At 28.7% G+C, this 21,541-nt stretch overlaps 1 protein-coding gene across 2 annotated transcripts in view; it reads right to left on the bottom strand.

The window, feature by feature from the left end:
- Positions 1–7,336: 7,336 nt before the first annotated feature.
- The window catches only part of LOC143910210 (myogenesis-regulating glycosidase), a 30,075-nt gene continuing 15,870 nt past the window's right edge, over positions 7,337–21,541 (bottom strand). Inside the window, exons 4-10 of one of the 2 annotated variants that reach the window (XM_077428594.1) lie at positions 14,510–14,634; positions 11,045–11,210; positions 10,741–10,963; positions 10,487–10,663; positions 8,905–10,304; positions 8,647–8,827; positions 7,337–8,560 (exon numbers count right to left, since the gene is read on the bottom strand). In XM_077428594.1, coding sequence (XP_077284720.1) covers positions 8,424–8,560; positions 8,647–8,827; positions 8,905–10,304; positions 10,487–10,663; positions 10,741–10,963; positions 11,045–11,210; positions 14,510–14,634 — 2,409 coding nt within the window. In that variant the 3' untranslated portion in view covers positions 7,337–8,423. Of the gene's footprint in view, positions 8,561–8,646; positions 8,828–8,904; positions 10,305–10,486; positions 10,664–10,740; positions 10,964–11,044; positions 11,211–11,307; positions 11,381–14,509; positions 14,635–21,541 lie in introns of those variants that run through there. The other variant, XM_077428595.1, reaches the window with a different exon arrangement.

Raw genomic sequence — 21,541 nt, 5'->3', positions numbered from 1 at the left:
TCTTTGACTGAAACAAATTCTGAATAAAATAATTGAAAATTCCAATTGAAAGTGCTTATTTTTTTAAATTGTGGAAAATACAAACGTTATTATTTTCTATTAAAATAATTCCAAACACTGTTGATAAAGATGAAAAAAATGTGAATAGCATGTTGGACAATACCTATAATTGAATAATTTATGTTATAAAATAAATTTCCAATCATTCATATTACATTATAAATATATACATACTGTTATGCCATAGTGATTGTTTAGAATTTCAATAACCTCAGCCAAATGACAATATATATTCAAAAATTTGCTTAATGTACACTCTTCTTTTGTCAAATCTGTTATTGTTTCATAGTCGATCTTCCAAAATTTTGAAAATAAACTGTGATTCAAAATAAAATGACTTCTAAACTTATCGCATTTTTCAAAATGAACAACAAGGTAATTAAGTTTTTCTATGCGATCTGTCACTAAATTCATACACGAAATACAGTGCAATGTTTCTATATCATAACTGATAACTACTAAATGAATTATGCAATAAACTGGATTCGTCATCCAAGTCATCAAATCGGCAATCAATTGAAAACATTTATATGCTGAATAAAATCCAATGAACAGAAGAATGTTTTTTTTAACTCGACTATCGAGGTGTTTCGATGAAAATCTCATTATATTGTCAACATTAATTAGAAGTATAACTATTTTTTTAATTTTCCTTGGTGCTGTAAATATACTCGATGCTGAATATACCCAAAAGGAAATCAATAAAATACCATGACAGCAACATATTGTTGTTGATAAAGATAATGGCGCATTTTCGTTCTCATCGGTCTTAAACTTTACAATATAAGCATATATTTGTGCAAAACTTAAGATTCCCATGAATACCAATGCATACAATTTGTATTTGAACCCGGGCGTCATAGCTCGACCATTTTCCAAATTCAATTTTCTCAAACCCAAAATGCCCCCAACCAAATAAAACGTTTTAAAAAATAAAACCACATCTTTTGAGTATTTCAATTCCAACTTTGACATTCTTATAGTATTGCACGTAATTGAATTTTTCATATCACGTATTCCAGAGTATACTATAATTTTTTCAGCTTTTCATTAGTAAAGTTAATTAGATTTTTCATTTCTACAATTGTATCAACCAATTTACTTAATTGATCAAAATATGTATACACTAATCAACTAATGCTTATCATATACGTAAATACATATTTACATAAGTACATCAACATACTTAAATATGCATATGTACATATATTTATACATATGCTTTATAACTATTTATCAACACTGAATTTGAATATGTATATTAATGCATTAAATAATTAAACATACTTGTACATACGTACATTATAATTATAATATATTATATGGTGTTGCTCAATAAATCCTGGTATTTTCAGACTGCTTCAACTGGGTCCGAATCTTTTCAAAATATGTCAACGGTCTAAGTTATGGTACTGTGAGATAAAACTGTGGAATTACATAGTAATCAAACTAACTTGTACGGCGTTATCTGGGTGCTTTTGTATAAATAAAAGGGAAACACTTAAGTCATGGGTCATGTTAGCTGGGTTTTTTAAACTTTTTTATAAAAGAATTTTAAATAAAAGATAAGAATCTTGTGAGAAATTGGTGACTTCAATGGTGTTCCTGTTAACGACCAACTGGTTAGGTAATGGCTGATTAGCGTCAATTAGCCTTAATGTTTGTTTTGATTTAAATGGTGACCGATTTAAGAGGGCTGTATACCCAAAACCTTAATTTTTTTGCCGTTCCTTTCTTCGATATACATATATATTGAGTGAATGCGACAATATATATATATATATATATATATATATATATATATATATATATATATATATATATATATATATATATATATATATATATATATATATATATATATATATATATATATATATATATATATATATATATATATATTGAGTGAATGCGACAGTTAGTTGCGCTTCGACCAGTTGCGACCGACAAAATCAAGGTTTCGTATTCTCCAGTTCTCTCCTCTGAAACTGAACCAATTTAAAAAAAATTTCATCATCGGTATGAGAAAGATATTTCTTTGTATGCTCGTAGAAAGTTTGTATGCTCGTATTTTTTTTAAAATCAACCGTTAAATAAGCACGCTGGACTCTTTTCGTGGGTGTAAAAAAGAGGCGATTTTGTAGATGTTTGACAGCTTCTAGCTCCTATAAAAAATAACTAATCAAAAAAACAAAACCACAGAAACATGCCTCTGGTGGATATCCATAGCATATTAAAAAATAATTTCTCTAGTGCCATAATTGAGGAAGAGAGAAGTGTAATACGTTTGTATGGACAAGGCGCTGGTGTCCAGCCCTCTTAAGTGATTCCTTTAGATGGATTACATAAAATAAAAAATTATAAAAAAATTTGAAAAAAGTTATTCGAAATATAATTTATTAGTCTTTATTTTTCTACTTATTCATAAATTGAAAGTAACAAATTAAATTTAAGTAATAATCTTAACAAAATAACAAAGGGTTAAAACCAATTTGTTCAACCTCATTAGATGTAATTTTAATTGATTAAGCTTTTAGTAAGCCGGATACCTTTCGGTGTAGCTGTTGACATATTTTCATACACTTAAGAGCCATAATGGATGAAATAAAATTTTCTGACGACATAGTAATTCTTCTGAAAGCATATTCACTATTTGGAAAAGTATTGGGAATTCAAAAACTTACAGTCAACAATAACAGAGTGCTGATGGTTGGAAAAGTTTACAAAACTTTCTCAATTACTTTGTCATTTGTATATCTAATTTGTGCCATTAAGAACGCTTGCTTCTCTTTTATGGACGAATCGAAATATTTAACGAATACAATTAAACTGGTTGTTTTATTTTATAATGTGACTTTAATCTGCTCTTACGTTATCACATTATTCAGAAGTTTAATCACTTCTCCTGCTAAATATCTAGCAATATTTAAGTATATGTCTATTATTGATGAGAATCTCTCATTATCATCTGATGCACATATGAAATTCAAATTAAACATTTACATTTATCACTCCATCTTTTTACTGTACAGATTTTTACAAGCAGTTATCGATTCGATTCTTTGGGGAAATGTAGGGTTATACATAGTGAACCAAATTATGGTCACTATAATTGACTTAGAATTATTACACTTCGTTACAGAAGTAAACATGATTGCAAAACGATTCGAAATATTGAACTTTAGGTTGGCAAATACTGAATGTAAGCCAAAATTTATTATGTATCACTGCATTCTAACAAACTTTAGCAAAACTACATTTGAAAATGATACAGAGTTAAATTTTGGGGCTAGAGAACTGAAAATAGTTTACAATAATTTAGTAAAAATTATCACAATCATTGAAGAGAACTATGGAATTGGAGTAAGTAACATTTTTAATGTGCAATTCATATAATGAACGCATAACTTTATGTATACATTACACATATATAATAGTTACTATTACTATTTTAGATATTACTTTTAATGATCAACACATTCTGTGGATTTTTATATACTTTTTATGGATGTACAATGCTATCTGCAGAACCTTTGGCTAAAGTATATTCAATATTTTATGTATTTCTATCATTTATAATATCATTTTTTCTAACACACATTGAATAAAATAATAAATTGCATGGGTATAATATCAAAAATGTTTTATTAGAAACTTTGAATATTTGAAATTTTGATAAAAATTATTGAACTCATATATATTTAAGTGTTTGGCTTGAACGATTTTATATTATATATTACTAAATTTTTTAAATATTATTTAGTTGAATGTAAATATTTTTGGATTCTAATTATTTCAATCGAATTTTCAGGTAACTTTATCATTTGTTCTATGGAGTATATATGAAATAGGTCGAGTGATATGTTTAACTAGCGCTTGTGAAATTTTACAATATAATATGCAAAATTACTGCATTATTCTAAATAAAAAAATCATAAATTTAGGTATGTTTAATGAATTTTAAAGTTTCAATATAATATACAATATGTTGTTAATAGTGATATAAAAGTTTTATAAGTTTGCTTTTCTATTAAAAAAAAAATTGCGATGATACTATCATAGTATAGTAATCTACATAAATATTATTCATGTGGGTTGGATCTTCTTTTCAGAACTTAATTTATATGTATTATATTTATTTTAAATTTCTAATTCTTTATGTCTTTTTTATATATTCTAATTGTTTATGTGTTTTTTTTTCTTATATCAGAAGGAGGCGAGGGTACAGAATTATTAACAAAAATTATAAAGCACTTTCGGGATAGAAAGCTTTTGATATCCAATGAAAACAATTTTTTTGCTGATTATAATTTCATGTACAACTTTTCGGCATTCCTACTGACCTATATTATTATACTTCATCAATTAACTTAGAAGACAATTCAGTTTTTGTAAATAGCATAATATTATGAAAAATAAATTTCTTAACTTTATAGTGTATTTTATTGTATGTTTGTATGTATTTTATCCATTTCCAAAGTTTTCAATTTAAGATCACCAATTTTGATATTATATATCTATCTAGATATATCAATTGAGATAGATTGATATCTCATGGTACTCTAACTTGACGGATTATAAAAGGGGTCAGAATCTTTTGAAGTTGGCAGCCCCAACTATAATCCAACCCCAACCAAAATTGCAACCCCAACATAGAATTTTGTTTGCAAATTTACTTTTGTTCGAGTCAAAATTTTTCCTCTTGCACATTAATTTTATTGATAAAAGTATGTAAGTAGTTTATTTAATTACATTTCATCATCATCATTATTATCATTTACCATCCACGATTCACTACTGAATGCAACCCTCTTATATTTTCTTAAAAACAGTCGATTCTATTTGAATTACTTAATTTTAAGACAATGTATATAAAAAATAAAGAGATCTCCAAAATATGTCTCAAAGCTTTGGGACCCCAATATTTTACTTTTAATAGGTGTTGTTCTTTTGCCGACCTATTCGGAAAATGTATTAATTTAACTAAGCAAGTAATTAAAATTTAATTGTGAATTACTTAAATTAATAGATTATGTGTAAATTACTTAAATTAATAGATTTTCCTAATGTGCTAGAATGAGAACAAAATTTAATACAGCTAACATAATAAAGTACAATAGTGATGTTATAAATTCACTAAAATATCATAATTCGATTATGAAAATTTAATTTTATCAGGAATTTAAAACAATAGTTTATTGTGTCTGGATATGGTATCAATTGGTTAAATTGGTAATTATAAAAACGTTTTGTGAAATATTTCACCACCAAATTCAAAAAGTTCCAATCTCAATCAGTAAATTCGCAAAAATATGTATTTTTATTATTCATTAAAAAAGAATTCCAAAAAATGGAATTATCTTGATGAGTTTCAGTACACAAAGACGTTGTTTTGGATAGCTATAGTCGTTGCTTCAAGAGAAAAATTTTTGAAATTAATGCAAAAAATGTATCTATGTACATTCATTATGTTTTGTTCATATGTAATCACTTTACTTAAATTTTAATATGATGGAGACATTTTAATTGAAATTATTTGAAACTTAATTTAATTTATTGTGCTACTTTATGCTGAATATATACGTAAGTACATACATACATATTAACGTATATACTATTAATGACGTAAGTAATTTTTTTAATTTAGGAGAAAGTTCTCGAACATAGACATTTATGATTGATTACCATACTCATGAAAATTAAATATTAAAATACATATTGCGATTGTTTTACGGTTATAATAAGAATTAAAATACATATCGATTACAAATTGTGAGTGAAATTAGTTCAAAATTCATATGATTATACATAGTAAGATATTACATAAATAATTTCAAAACTTAAACTTAATCGGTTTAATTATTCTTGCTTGTTGTGGTCTCGTATAAAAAATAATTGAAAATTTTAATGTTTTTAAACATTTAAAAATGTATAAAAACATTAAAATTTTATTTTTGTTTTCAATTGGTTCAAGTTGTTTTTTTCCCGGGTTTTTTGATTATAAGTTTTTTGGTTAAAAAATATATGACCCGGGTCCTTTTTACTAGCTTTTTCTTACTTCACTTTTTAGGGCTGAGCCTTGGTTTTCAGCATCGGCTGGTCAGGCCTCTATATATGTATTTACATATGTATACAAATTTTATCAATAATACTAATTCTTATTGACACAGCTATTTTGAAGATTTATCCATGAAGAAGATGAAACACCAAAGTGATACAATTACGATCCTGAATTTTTTCTGGATCGTGGGATTTTCAATTGGATTACACAGAGGAAAATATTCTGCAGGAAGTTTTGAAAAGACTGGTATTTTTTACAAAACATGTAGTGCTATAGTAGTAATAGCTATGGGCTTAATTTCAGGATGGTATGTTTATGATAATATATTTGTCATGACAGAATATTACAATTTCCTATGGTCTCTTACATTCATTTCAACGGTGGCTCAGGCCACTGTCACCATGGGGTTCATCATTATATCCCTAAAAAGTATAATTTTTGATTCAAGTATTACTTTAAAAATATATAAAGAGTTGTATCATTTGGAGGAGATCTTAAATTCAAGTAATGATAATTGCAATTCAAGTATAAAAGCACAATTGAATATCTTCATTATTATTTTTATTATTATAAGAAGTACTCAAACGTTCTGCAGCATAATGGCATGGTCTAATTATGTAGGATGGCCATTTCATCTTATATATTATTCTTTCGATTTTGAAATATTTCGTTTCTGCGTAGAGACAAATATGGTCTCAAGAAAATTTGAAATTATTAATCAACATTTAAAAGAGTTAAGAATCAAAAATATTTATTATAATCACATGGAATTCGATTTATGTGATGGAATACTAGCAAAATTTTGGGAACGAAATACTAAAATTAACAATCATCTCAATAACAATGTTGGAAATGATATATGGAAATGTTTATCAATTCATAACAGATTATGCGGTATTGTTGATGATTTAAATTCGTGTTATGCTATTAAGGTTAATCTTCAAATATATTATACTTAACAAATTGTTCAAATTACTTCGAATAATATTAATTGAAAACTTTTTTCAGATTTTATTTGTATTGGCTATTGTTTTTAATGGGTTTCTAGCGGCTCTCATCACTTCTATTCTTAATATCACTAATACCGTGAGCAAATTTTTTTTGTTCAAAATAATCAAAAAATTTAAATGGACTACATATTCAATTTTAATATTCTTAATTGTACTTACTTGTTACTTGAAAAATAAATGATAAACAAAGAAAACTATTTAACATAATAAGTTCATATAAATTTATTAAAATTTGTACATACATACATATGTTCTAATTTCTATAAATTTAGACTTGTCGACCTCTCGATTAATATCCAGTTTATAATTTATCAAGGTCTTGCAAGTTGGAGTCGTAATTTCTCATCTTTTGATTCACATGATAAGACTTTTTGCTATGTGCAATAGTGGAGAAATTTTGAATCATCAAATTCAAACAACGCAAAGAATCATCACCAAATTAGTTTTGTGCGGTGCCACAGGTATGGAAATCGATTAACATAAATATAATATGTGTACTTTTGGATATTGTAATTTATTTTCTATTTCAGACAATGAAGATGTGATTGTTTTAGAATTGTACGGCCGTTTGTTGTCAAGTAAAAATCTTTGTTTAGATGCAACTAATCTTTTTGCCGTCGATAATGCACTGCTTTTTTCTATTCTCTGTGCTGTTATTTCATATACTATAGTCTTAATTCAAATTCAATAAATATTAGTCACAATTTAAGATTTTTGATTTGTAATTTAATTATATATCGTAATTCATACAAGAAGGCTAATTTTGTATTTAATTTTTGAATTAATTAAACTTTTTTTTTCAAGCCTCTTATTAGCTTGCTTTTTTTTAAGAATGTAATAAGAGGAAGATGACCAACTTAAATCAAATCTTTTCATTAAAACATCACGTGTTAATTTATTATAATATTTATTTATTACAGTTGTATTATTATCATTTGCATTAATAAAAAATTATATCGTTCGTTGTAAAAAAATTAAACATATATTAATAAATATGTTTATTAATTAACAAAAAACACAAGCACACATAATATCAGAATTAGGTTATCCATTCAAAAACGATAATTGGCTATGATGAACCACATACATACATAGTTTTCTGACTAGAGTATGTTTATCGAATCTGTGCTTATATAGAAAATTTTCTAAATAGGTTTATAATCAAACACCATCCACAAAGTATTACTGATCTATTACAAACTTTAACTTCTCTCAGCATTTGTAATCAAATTCATTAATATTTCTCCTTGGCTAGATTACCAATAAATTTCTTTCAATGACCCAAATGAACATTAAAACCTTGTATTGTCTGGCATTTTTATAAAATATGCGACTTTATCTAACGGCACTCGATAGTCGTGCATCCATCGGCTACCTTTTCTTAATGATTCATCAATACCATCTTTCCATACACCAGGCGGTAAGTACACTGAAGAAAAATATAAAATTATATATTATACATATGTAGTAATATCTTTCGCTAATAATTTCCAAAATTATTTTAAATACACAAACCTTCTCTGAAAACTGATCCTTTTTCCAATATTGGAGCTACAATAAGTTCTTCTCCAACTGAAAATTCATCGTCGATCACCAAACCTGCTGGATCATTTGGTTCCAACATCCAAAGTGGTCTTATCAGTGGTAATCCCTCATCTAATGCTTGTGATGAATATTTTATCAGCAATGGTGTCACCTATTAAAATTTTATAACATATAAAATATTTATATATTAGTTAACTTATAGAAAAATTTTGTTAAAGAAAAATTAACCGTTTTTTGTCGTAAGCTAGTCAATATTTTTGCAGCTTCTAACACTTGCTCATCATTGTATTTACTTGGCAAATGTGTAAACTTAATTACTGGTAGAAATGTGGCAAGCTGTAACCACCTCAAATATAATTCTTTGTCTGGCAATACTTTATCATTTTCTTGAGTCGTATTTTGCTCTAGAGAAATCTTTGGGGATCCTGGAACAAACTGATCACCACCGGGCCAATCGATATCACCTCCGACGGCACCAGGTATCAAAAACGGATAACCAACCACTCCATATGATAGAATCGTTGGTATAACGTTCTTAATTGCTTCCCAACTAGATTCAAATGGTGGCAAAGAGACAAAAATTGGTGGTCTTGGTAGAGATACAGCTGAAGAGACTCCTATAAGACTTATTAGCTTTTCGAATCGTTCAACAAATATTGTTTTGTACTCATCAGGATTGATCAACGGCCTTTCGCACTGATAATAGCGTGGAACATCATAAGCGGTTCCCAAGTCCAAAAAGAATGCGTCTATTTTGTATGTATTGACAATCTTTTGTAGCTTAGTATGCAACCAAGTCACAGTTCTATTGTTTGTTATATCTAACATACCTGCACTAGGCAAAGCTTTATATCTCGTAAGGGCCGGTATAGTCCTATTACTGAATCGTTCAGATATTAATAATCGTTTTTGAACACATTCAGCAAAGTTAATACTTTCGGTGCTCATAAATGGTTGTATTGAAAATACAATTTTAAATCCTCTCCGGTGAATGATATTAACTTTGTCCTCCAAAGTTTGAAACCTTGATTCATCCAGTGTGAAGTCACCCGTATGATTTTGCCAATATTCGTTAATGAGAACGTGGCCTTGTTTGAGGAATCCTAGAGCTATAACGTCTTCGGTATAGTTGTACATCATGCTTTCGGTGAGTTCGTGCTTCCATCTAGGCGATATGTGCCATACTGGTTCGGATAATAATGAATGTATCGTTTTCTTATCTTCGGGTTTTAGACCATCCCAGAGAGACTGTCGACTCAATGATGAATGCAAAAGTTTCACATTGATCGCTGTGCAAATGTTGTAATTCAACTCGGGATATGTTGTGATGTGATTTATGTAGCCGAACGAGTCATGCTTCGCCTGTAAGCAAAACTTCCTACTGTTTTCATTGTTGATTGATACATATAGAGGTGTATCGTTGTCAACAATTATGGCACTTCCTCTAGAATTTATGAAATATTTCATCAGAGCGTTTCCCCATTGATGCTTTTTGATGTCACCCGTGATGAACGGTGCAAAGCCATGAGTTCCCCTTTCCAAAGGCCATGTTACATTTTCAAATTGACCTCCACCAAACCAATGATCAGTTGAAGAAGACCAATCGAAACAATCAGTCGGGTTTACTCCTGAAATTAATAAATAAATTAATTAATTAATTAAATTATAAAATTAAAAAAATCTCAAATCGATCAGTAATTATATTTATTGCATTATCAAATATTTAAGCACTTTATTGAAACATTCAATTAAAATATGCATACAAAAAATGTAAAATTTTCATACACTACTTAAATATTGAATATTTTACCTTCGCGAAGTGCTTGCCATCTTATAGAATAACACTTAACTTCGGGTTCATCTGTGTAAGAAAATTCCTTATTTATATAGAGACGAGCTCCATTCAACCATTGAAGACATATTGAACCATCATATTTCTCATCACTTCCCACACAATCATATGCTTCCGAAGTTCCAAAGAAACTTCCTAAAACAGTTCGAATTATTTTAAAACCTAGCACAATGTAATCCGAAAATATTTAAACAGTTTGTGAAAATTCTTACCTAAATGTCCTCTCAATATTTCTATATTTTGACTATTAAAAATCTTTATCATTCGATTTTCTTGATTAAATTTAATTCTATGAAAATACGACCTTGCTAATACTTGTTGGTGATACATAATATACGCAAAACCAACAAAAAATACAATACATAGAAAAAGAAAACCAACGAAAGCTCTTATCTTATAGTCACTTGGTTTTTTTTTAATCTTTGATGGAATGCTCTGTAAGTTCAAAATACATGTTAATTAGTGCTGAATATACATTGCCTCAGAACTGCTATAAAATATAAAAAATAATAATACCTGAAGTTTCTCTTTGAGTAAACTAGCCAAAGAGTTAATGGAAGTGATCGAATTGATCGGAGAGTCTTCATCGTCTGAATTGTTCCCGGTGAACGAATCATCATCATGGCTTCTTGGCAATTTCGGAGGCATTACCGATTTTCTTCGACCATTTCGCAACGGAATTCTGAAGAAACGTAAAAATCACAACAATGATTAAAAAATAATAATAAAAAACTCTATATTAATCTACATAAACTAAATATTTGACTCTGAGAAAACACCTTCAGCCAATTGGCAAAGTGCTGGAGTGCGTTCCTAGCAGTGTCGATTTAACAAAAGCGATCCTAATCGTCTGCCCTGCGAGATAATGCAATGTGTTTAATGGTTTCCAAACTGTTTTTACAATGATCAATACTATTTGAATTTCACTACGAGTATGTATGTATAATCAACAGGAAAAAACGTACCTAATACTTATTCTATGTACATAATTGTATCGAAAAATAGTTAAATGCTGATGTCCATAAATACAATAATAATGAATCATCATTAATGATATGGATTTAAACATAAAACGTATCAAACAAACGTTTGTATCATTCAATGTATAATTATCAATGTTACAATTGATTTAACATTGCCTTTGTTATCGTTGTGCTAAATATTTACACTTACACCTTGAAATGTTCTAACTTCACAATGGCTATTACTGAATGAATGAAACAAACATTTCCACAATTTTCTGCGTGTGACGATTCGCAATACTTTCCCGGGCAAATGTATTACCGATACTGAACAAGTGACTGTTTATAATAAAGTATGCAATGTTACGAGAGTTCACATCAAGGTTAACAATTTCAGTATGCAAGAATTCAATTCGAAAACATGTATCAAAAAATATTTATGACCGCTGCACACATTAGAAATCATTGTCTCGATGACGAGAAACGTGTACAACATCCCGTCGCTTTAAAGGATGGGGATTTGAATGGATAATTTGACGAAGATGTGTCCTAATTTAATATCGAGATGTGGTACTAACAATAAAATAAATCTTAACACACAACAAACTGAGAAATACTGGTGTATTGTAATGTATGCATATAACAAATCAAATATTTTTTTGGCGAATCGAAGGTAAACAGATAAGATTAATATCATGTATGTTTATCTGTAGAAAATAATAGTAGTGTATAGATAAGAGATATTACTCTGTATGTATTCCTACATGGCGGTTGTTTTCATGTTACAAAATGCAAAATTAATTTTCCCTGTTATAATATTAGAGATAAGACAGTTTATGTGCACTATATAATTGAGGATTAAGACTTAATTGTGAATATTTTTTTCAGTAATAAATGATAAGAAACAAAAAAAACTTATTAAACAATAAAATTCTAGTTTTCGATGTTTCAAATTTTCATTGTTAATAATAGTTCTGTTTTCATTTACAATATTATTTTATGTTTGTTTGATAATAGGAATTTTCAAAATCAGTTATTATTTAAAATTAAAATTACCAAAGTTCTTGATTCCTAAATCCATGATTGTAACTATGAACTATTTAAATTTCACTGTGCTTTTGTAAGTTTTAGAAATAATCAAGTATTATAATAATACATAACGCGAAATGTTAATAAGCGATAAAACGAGTGAAATTATTTACATTGAAGGTATAATTATACGAACCTTCATGTAATCCATATCGGTTGTTACGTATGTTTGTGCATACTAAACTTGGAGTACATACGCATATATACTACTAATATGTAGTTATCTAGAATATTATAAATGTATATTATCTATCACAAAACAAAGCTACAAAATGAATTCAAAATACATATATTCTGAATTTTAAATGTACCATTGTGGTGAATCTTGCTTAAAAGATTACATCTGAAAATCAAAGATGAAATACAAAAACATAAATTGTTTCAAAAAATCACGGCCGAAGTTATTCAAGAGTTGCCAGACGTGCCTAATTGAGCGGGACTGTCCCGAGTTCAACAGACAATTCCCGAGTCCCGCATTGCCTCTGAAAATCCCGACAACAAAATTTCAATCCATTACAGTCTTGTCCTTAAACCAAACATGAAAATTGAATTTTCTTCATTTGCAGAATTAACAAAATTATTTAATATTATTTGCAATGTTGACCTTCTATACGAAGATGTCTGTTTATTAAACAAATTTTTACTGAAGAAAACGAGAAAAAAAAATGAGAAATGGACAATATTTTTTAAAGATCATTCTGCTTGCAAAAAGCTTGTATAAAATTGTAGCCCACATCCTTTCAATTCTACATTACATTGCAATTTGCGAAAAAATATTTAGTCTAATGAGTGCAACCTGGAGAAAGGAGAGAAACAGATTATTATTAAAAACCGTAGAAGCTGAATTAATGCAATTGTAATGACTTAAGAAAATTTATATCAAGCAAAGCTGGCGAACATATTTTGAAACAAGCTAAAAGCTAGGAAAAAAATTCTAATAAAATTTTTATGATTGTATAAATTTTTGCATTTAAAACAAAATGTAATTCCTGTAATTGTCCAATATATTTTGATAACTGTGATTTCTGTGGATTATTAAGTGACTATTTTTTATATATGTTCTCATCTACATACATATATACATACATATTTGTGTACATTATACATACATACATTATAATTTAAATTAAAAATATATGTTTTTCTTAAAATTCAAACTTCTTTTTTCTTTTTAGTCGTTTCAAGAAGTGAATGTCCCGATCTGTGATTTTAGAAATATGGCAACTTTTTTCAAAAAGCTTGTAATAACAAAAGAAAACTAGATTTTATTATTTTGAGAAAATTCTTATCACCACCAAATTAATTATTGAAAAAAAATTGTATTCATATTATCTTTCCATCTCCCTCCCCAAATTAAATATGTTTGTATTATTTTATGGCAATGAAATTAAAAAAGCAAGTCTTTCAATAAAAATAAAAAACACAAACAATTCAATAACAAATCGTTTCTGAAGTAAGAAGAGGTTTGTAAAAAAATAAATTTTCTGCTAGCTTTTTTTAGTTTTTCATAGATGGCATTAATAAATCTCATTTCACATATGGAAAATTTTTGTTTAAAATTAAACTTACCTTACACGTACTATGCTAGTATAACAATGAATTTGTAGATGTCAGGTAAAATAGTAAAATATAAGATCCGTTGTATACGACAGATTTTTTATCGAATAAGCTAGCCTTAGCTACGTCAATTCTGATCATTAATCCGAATAATCCAAATAAAAATTAAAAAGCGTGATCTGAACCCAACTCATTGGATAAGGATAGGTCGATCGTGTTTGTACAGTCTAAGAAATATTATCTATCTCTACAAATTACGTAGTTATGTACATATATACATATTAAATATTAAAGAAAACACAATATAACACAGGAATACACACATTACTCAATTGCGTATTAAATGAAGAGTTAAAATAATAGTCATACATACTTGGCACATTTTTCCTCTGCTAATATTTCGTTCAGTTCTTCGATCGAAGCGTCTCTTCGTCCACCGCGAACTTCGTGACCATCACTGTAAGACGAAGAATCACTTCCTTGATTATTTTCAGGAATCTGAAACGATTATAAAACATGTATTAGAATATACTAGCATCTATACATATTAACATTAGATACTCAATGACAAAAGTCAATAACTTTAGCCAAATCAATAGAATTGTGTTGTTTCAGAGAACAGTTGTAAATGTCCATCCGGATAGGAAATTCAATAACACTCATCTGCTACATTACTGGTATTATTAGTTACTGATAACATTCGTTAATGCTTGTTCAACTGAACCTAAACTTAAATTAATTTTTAAATTTCAATCGAAATATCTTTATAAATATGTATATAAACTTTTTCATATTCAGACTTTTCATAAACAAACTTAATCAAAAAATTTTAAAAATAAAATTAATTAGATGGCTCCCAAACGTATATACATATAAATTATTATATGTACATTTAAATTACATTAGTTGAATGACCTCATGCCTTTATGTTTACTATCAATCACTCTATAATTCGAATTTAACGATGAAATATTACACATTTTATATAGATACTTGTGTAGGACGAAACTCACGTGATTTCGCACATCACGTGGTGAGCAAAATGAAAAAAACCGGTTGTTGAACCGATTGACGTCAACGACTGTTTCATACATACATACCTAGTATTATACATACATACGTTATGTTATGTTAGTAAACTTTTCCCAAAAGCATACACGATTGTGTTGGGCTTATCTGTTATGATGGTCATTGACATACAAAGTCAATAATCACAATAAACATGCCTTCTTTACAATAAGGAAACTATGTAAATATAATAACAGTATTGAAATTAAAGTTTTAATTGACCTAACGCGCTATTCATTTTGAATATCCGGAATAAAATTACTATTCATGTTTAAAAGCCCTTGAAAATGTATTAAAAAATTTTGATTCATAAATAAAAGAGACTTGTAAAAGTCCGGTCTATTATCCAAATACTTTCAAATACGTTTATTTTATTTTATTTTTGCATACATATATATACCAGGAAGCCCTAAAAGGTAAACCCCAATGCGCCTTTCTGACCAATTACAAACATCGATATACAATGTTTAAAATAATTTTAACAATGCATCATAGAGGCATGTATGGATCAATTTTGACAATTTTTTTTATATAAATCGTCAAATTTCAAGTTTTTTGTGGACAAATTTGACATTTGTGGACAAATTTGAAATTTTCGAGACATTTATGGACAAATTTTCATCGAAACGGTTCCAACAAATTGGCAACCTTTACCCATTTATCGCAATTTGAGTTTTCAGCCTCTTGAATTTTGCTGATCCGTATAAAAATGCTGCAACATTTTTATACGAATCAGCAAAATTCAAGAGGCTGAAAACTCGAAAATTGCGATAAATGGGTAAAGGTTGCCAATTTGTTTGATCCGTTTCGATGAAAATAAGATAAATTGGCAAACTCTGATTGAAAACGATCAACCTCGAGTCACAAACCAAGACCTGGACAGCAGCAACCAGTGGGAGTCGAACCCGTGACCACTATGTTCGAAAGCATTTCTACTAACCACTAGTCCACGCTGCTGGTTATATATCTACCTACTAGATTTTGAGCTATGAAACTAATCTAATATTGGTTGAACGCACTTTTGTCAATTTCAAAATATGATTAAAATTTATAAATACGTATTACATCGGGGTTTTATTTATTGAGGTCATGTTTATTAATGCCGATTTTATTTATTGTATGTAATTAACTTTGGATAAAGCACGTGGTTTTAACTGGTTGGGGATTCCCATTTTGATACTGTTTTACCTGCTTTCGATACGACGCGCAAAGGTGAGCCGATGCAACACCTATGAATGCCAAAATGTGATGCAATATCGCAAAATACGAAAACAATAAAATACTTAAAAAGTCCAAGTATATGTATGTAGGTGTAAAACAATAAATCGTACGTACCACGACTTCAAATAAAATTATTAAGATATTTCGTTTTATTGTAAAATAAAAATTATTAAGGATACATAAAAAATAAAAAGACAATGAATGACTAAACCAAAAAATGAAATAATTTTGGAACTAAACCCAAGGACATTTTATTATTAAAAAAATGTTAATTAACCATAGTAAAGTTCGTTTAACTTAAGCTGAAAAAGTCTGAAATGATATTTGCGCACGATTACAGAACATTCATTCAATAATCTGTGATTCATTCTTCGAAATATCAAAATCAAAAGTTTTTTTTGCAAAATGCACTAATTAATTCATAAAAAAAGCAACGGGCTTGCTTTGTTCATGAACTCAGCATGTTTTCGACATTTTCATGTAATGAACAATTTTACGAATTGGATGTAACACATGTACATATGTATAGGTATATCTAAAAATATCTATTCAAATCAAATTTCAAAAATTCATGATATATTTAGTCTTCCATTACTAAGTTTCACCAATGATTTTATTTGTAAATCTTCATTTACAACGAATATTAAGTAATATTTATGATATTCTCACACTGTTGTGATAAATTTTAACTTTACTTATGGAAATTTTGACCTATATTTTCGTAGATAAAAAAAAATTACGTATTGTAAGACATTTCGTATTACGTATAGTAGATACTTTCAAAATTACACTACTACATTTTATGACATGATGTCAAAATGAAAAATCTAAATCAAGTTATTAAGAAAGAAAACTATTAGTATTACGTATGTATGTATATTACAGTTGCAATATATTTTGACTACTTGGAATATATTCCGTCTCACTCAAGTAAATTGATTCATATGGCGAATTATGTACATTCCAAGTGGTCAAAATATTTTACAAACTGAAAAAAAAATTATTTCAGTTCAATTATAAGTTAATAACAGACTAGATGGAGAGGTTAGGTTTTCGTGAAAACGTCACTCGATTAGTAAATTGAGTTGGAAAGTCACATTTTTGTTTAGAACACGTTCTTAGAGCTATCGTAATACGGTACTCATTACATTTATTCGTAATGCCTAGCAAATATTAACGCATTATTGAATTGTAAAGCATCCAAAACTTTGGATCTGTTAAAACTCGACTGCTATATTACAACAGCCTCTATTTTACCTATCAGTAAAATATTCACATTTTGTTCAGTAAAAAAACATTTGGTAGGTAAAAATAATGGATTGATTTGTGGATATAATAAATGATCACTTTGTATTGATCAGTTATTAAATAGAATAATAATTTTTGAAATAAGATTTAAAATTCAGCACACTTTTAAATTATGAAATTCGTAATTTTTTTAAAACAAAATCGAAACTTTAAACTAAACAAAAAATAATGTGGCCAGAACACTATCCCAATAAACAATTTTCAATAGAAAATACTCAATATAAAATAGTATTAACAGTGGGAAAAAATCTCAAGTGAAAATACGTACTTTTGACTTTTGATTTGAACTGGACGACTACTTAGAGAGATTTGAAAACTGAAAAGTACTAAAAATGAAAGATAAAATACCCGACTGTAGATTCCAATATTCATTTTGAACAGGAAATTGACAGATTTTGAGACATCGACCGAAAAACACCAAGATATAAAAATCGCGCGATTTAAAAAACACATATATCTCCGAATCTCGAGCCAATCAACATTTTTTATTATCAAATTCGTGTTTACTGAGCATAGATCTATAAGAAAAGTCATATCTCGTCTCTGAACCATTTTTCGTGTCGAACAGTGTTATTAAATGAAACGATCAGTTTTACGCATTCTGACAGATGAAGTAGAGCCAATGTTGCCATATTGGATCGTTTTCGGTAGTGTAAAGAAATATTGTCACTAGCAACATCCCTCCACCCGCGTGCGTTACTTTGTTTACGCCGGACCACGCGTTGATAAAATCTGACTTTCACTGGTGTTTTGATTTCTCGCTTTTCTCATAGACTTCGAATTCGTTTTTCAACTGGCTTTCTTTCACTTGCTGACGCTACTGGCTTCCTGATTTTTGTTTTTCCCTTGGACTAACTTTTTAAACGGATATGCGTACCCTTAAATGAATAAGTTGGCTCCTAAGATTTAATAAATTTTAATAAATACCGACTGTAACAACCTAATCTAAAATTAATGGAACAAACCCTAACTTAACCTAACCTAACCTGATCCTTAAATAAATACGTGTTGGCTGCTAAGATCTAAGATGGGCGACTCGCTATCATCCAACTGCCAAAAATTATAATTTATTTGGTTTTACTTATCATTTATATAATTTATCTGATCACTTATTTAATTAATTACTGATCGAAACATTAATATTTACTGATCATTTATATTATTTAATATGATGATATGGTTTATTACAAAATAATAAACCATATCAGCAGGCCCGAATTAGATGACTACTAAAATATAATTGATTTTTCGGTACTCGACTAAATTACTAGATGTGTATAAAACATATTGAATACAAGCGGTACGTTACAAATACGATTAAAAAATTAAACACATATGTACATATAGTTTTACAGGAAAGTTTCATCGTATTGAAATTATTGCATTATCATGCTTATTAGAACATGCAAGGTATTCCGGTCGTTTGATTTGTCCCTGATTTTAAAAAATGAATGAAATTCCAAGGTGAATATATCACTTTCATTGTTTACTGATACAGTGATATTCAGTATTTATCTTTTTCTAATTCAATTCAATACTTTATTTTTGTAATATACAATATTGATAATGTTTCAAGAATTTATATTTAAATATATTTTTAAAGAATCCTAGTTTGAGAACGCTTGGCGTTTTGCAAAAGGACTATTTTTATTTTCCCCGAAGTAGCACATACGGTTTGAATTTTATCAACAAATGACATCACTTGAAAAGTCATTATTGTTTTGGATTTCGTTTAAAATACACAGTTTTGTAGAACTGGAATAATGGACAGCTGTCATTTCGATTTAGCGTCATTCACAAATATGTAAATTATTCATAGGTGCATTGCAAGAAAGCCATTGTCAAAATTAATAAATATTTATTACAACTTGCGGGTTTTTCATGCAAAATTTTCACGCGTCACGAATTTTCATCGTAGTTAATACGAGTCAATAGATTTTTTTTTAATTCTCTTGTTTTAAATATTATTAACATATCTTCAAACCAAATATATTCAATTATACAACACTTTAACAAACCATTTCAATGTCCAAACTCCATAACAAAAATAAAATGCATTTCATTTAAGACATACCGTATAAATTTTCGGATCGGCGTGTATCAGGAATGTCTCGTTCGTCACGGGAAATGCCTCTATAGTCGGCATTTTTCATATTAAAATTAATTCTATATATTAAATTTATGAACTATGTATCAATCAATAGATGTCCACTGGATTTTCACTTATTTGGTATTCACAAAAATAAAATATTCTGAAAGTCGAGACACCACGCGAACAGATCCATTTGATTCAGAAATCAAAAAGCGACTGCGTTCGCATAAGTAAATACACATCAATATTGTCTTGCAAAAAATAAATGTACATATTGTATATCCACATGTACATATACAAGCATAGCTACGTTTACAATTTGGCGTGAATCGAACGAAGTTCGAGACGCAGTTTTCAGTTATTGATACAAACTTTTAACAGAGTGTGAAACCGAGAACTGTCAACTTTGAACCTCACGATTCGAGGACCAAATTTGCAATGCAAACGTTTTCATCTGAACTATACCTATATAATAAACCAAGCCTGATTTCGATAGACGTGTCAGTCAAATGAATAGTGAGGACCGATCGTAGAAAAAATCTTATTACCGTTTCACAATATCAATCGCATGGTAACTGTAAAATTCGACAGTCATCGTATGAAAGCTCTGATGAAAGATTCACCATCCATATTTTTACAAGTGTGGATATTTTTAATTGAGCCAGGACCACATTGCTGGAAGAATTTTATTGTCAAACTACGACTGTGGAATAGACCGACTTAAAATAATTTAAAATTCGCTTGGCCTTCGAGATTGACGGCCACTATTTATGTTTCTTTTGATTTTAATTGTAAAGAAACCTGCGCTACAAAAGGCCAAATAATATAACAATCACGTACATATTCCATATTGAATCCAATTTAATCAACCGGTTCCGCGAAGATTCCTGATGAAGATTAATCATCGATTGGTGAATAGATTAAAAAAATTGCAGTTCTCAAACTGTACATTCTTCTAGCGTACGTACCAAATATACTATTATAAATTTCGATGGAGCGGCAATCTAAAAATTTGCAAACGCTATTTGAAGTATCGTCTAACGAAACTAATTAGAAAGACGCCAGCATAAGAAGTCAAGTCACGGCAAAACTCGAAGCATTGGATATAAAAAGATAATCTATAACTGGTTAAAAGTGAAGCTGAGCTGTATGTGCGCTGTATATGCATATGTTCATGGTTGAAAATAATATAATAAATCAATTTCGAACCACTGTTGTTGATGAAAATTGCGCACGAAACGAAAGTTGGATCAAAGTGGGTTAAAATATCCGTTATTCTTACACTGAAATATTGCAATTAATTGGGGATATACATATATATATATATAGATATACATATATAGATATACATAGTTTCAGATAAATAATTCACCAATTGAAAGTTTTGAAAATAAATACTAGAATCTTAAGTACATACATACATACATACATGGCTTGGTAAGTTCTAATTTCTGAAAGTTGATTTGTTAATTTGTTCATCGAAATACTGGAATATTGAAATAAAATTTAATTGCATGATTTCATTTGAAGTTTTCTGCTGTATTATAAATAATTAATATATTATTAATATCGTATAAAATAATTGTCTAATGCATGCGTGTGTGTACGAAGTACTCACTCACCGTGTTTCGTCTCTCTTTCTCTCCTTGGAATCGTATATCGTGGAAAGAGACGCAGCATAGTGTGGGCTTTGCGCATGTCACTTTGTTCACATCT

The sequence above is a fragment of the Arctopsyche grandis genome, chromosome 4 (assembly GCF_051622035.1).
Source record: "Arctopsyche grandis isolate Sample6627 chromosome 4, ASM5162203v2, whole genome shotgun sequence".
Lineage (NCBI taxonomy): Eukaryota > Metazoa > Arthropoda > Insecta > Trichoptera > Hydropsychidae > Arctopsyche > Arctopsyche grandis.
This window is presented reverse-complemented; position numbering and strand designations above follow the sequence as displayed.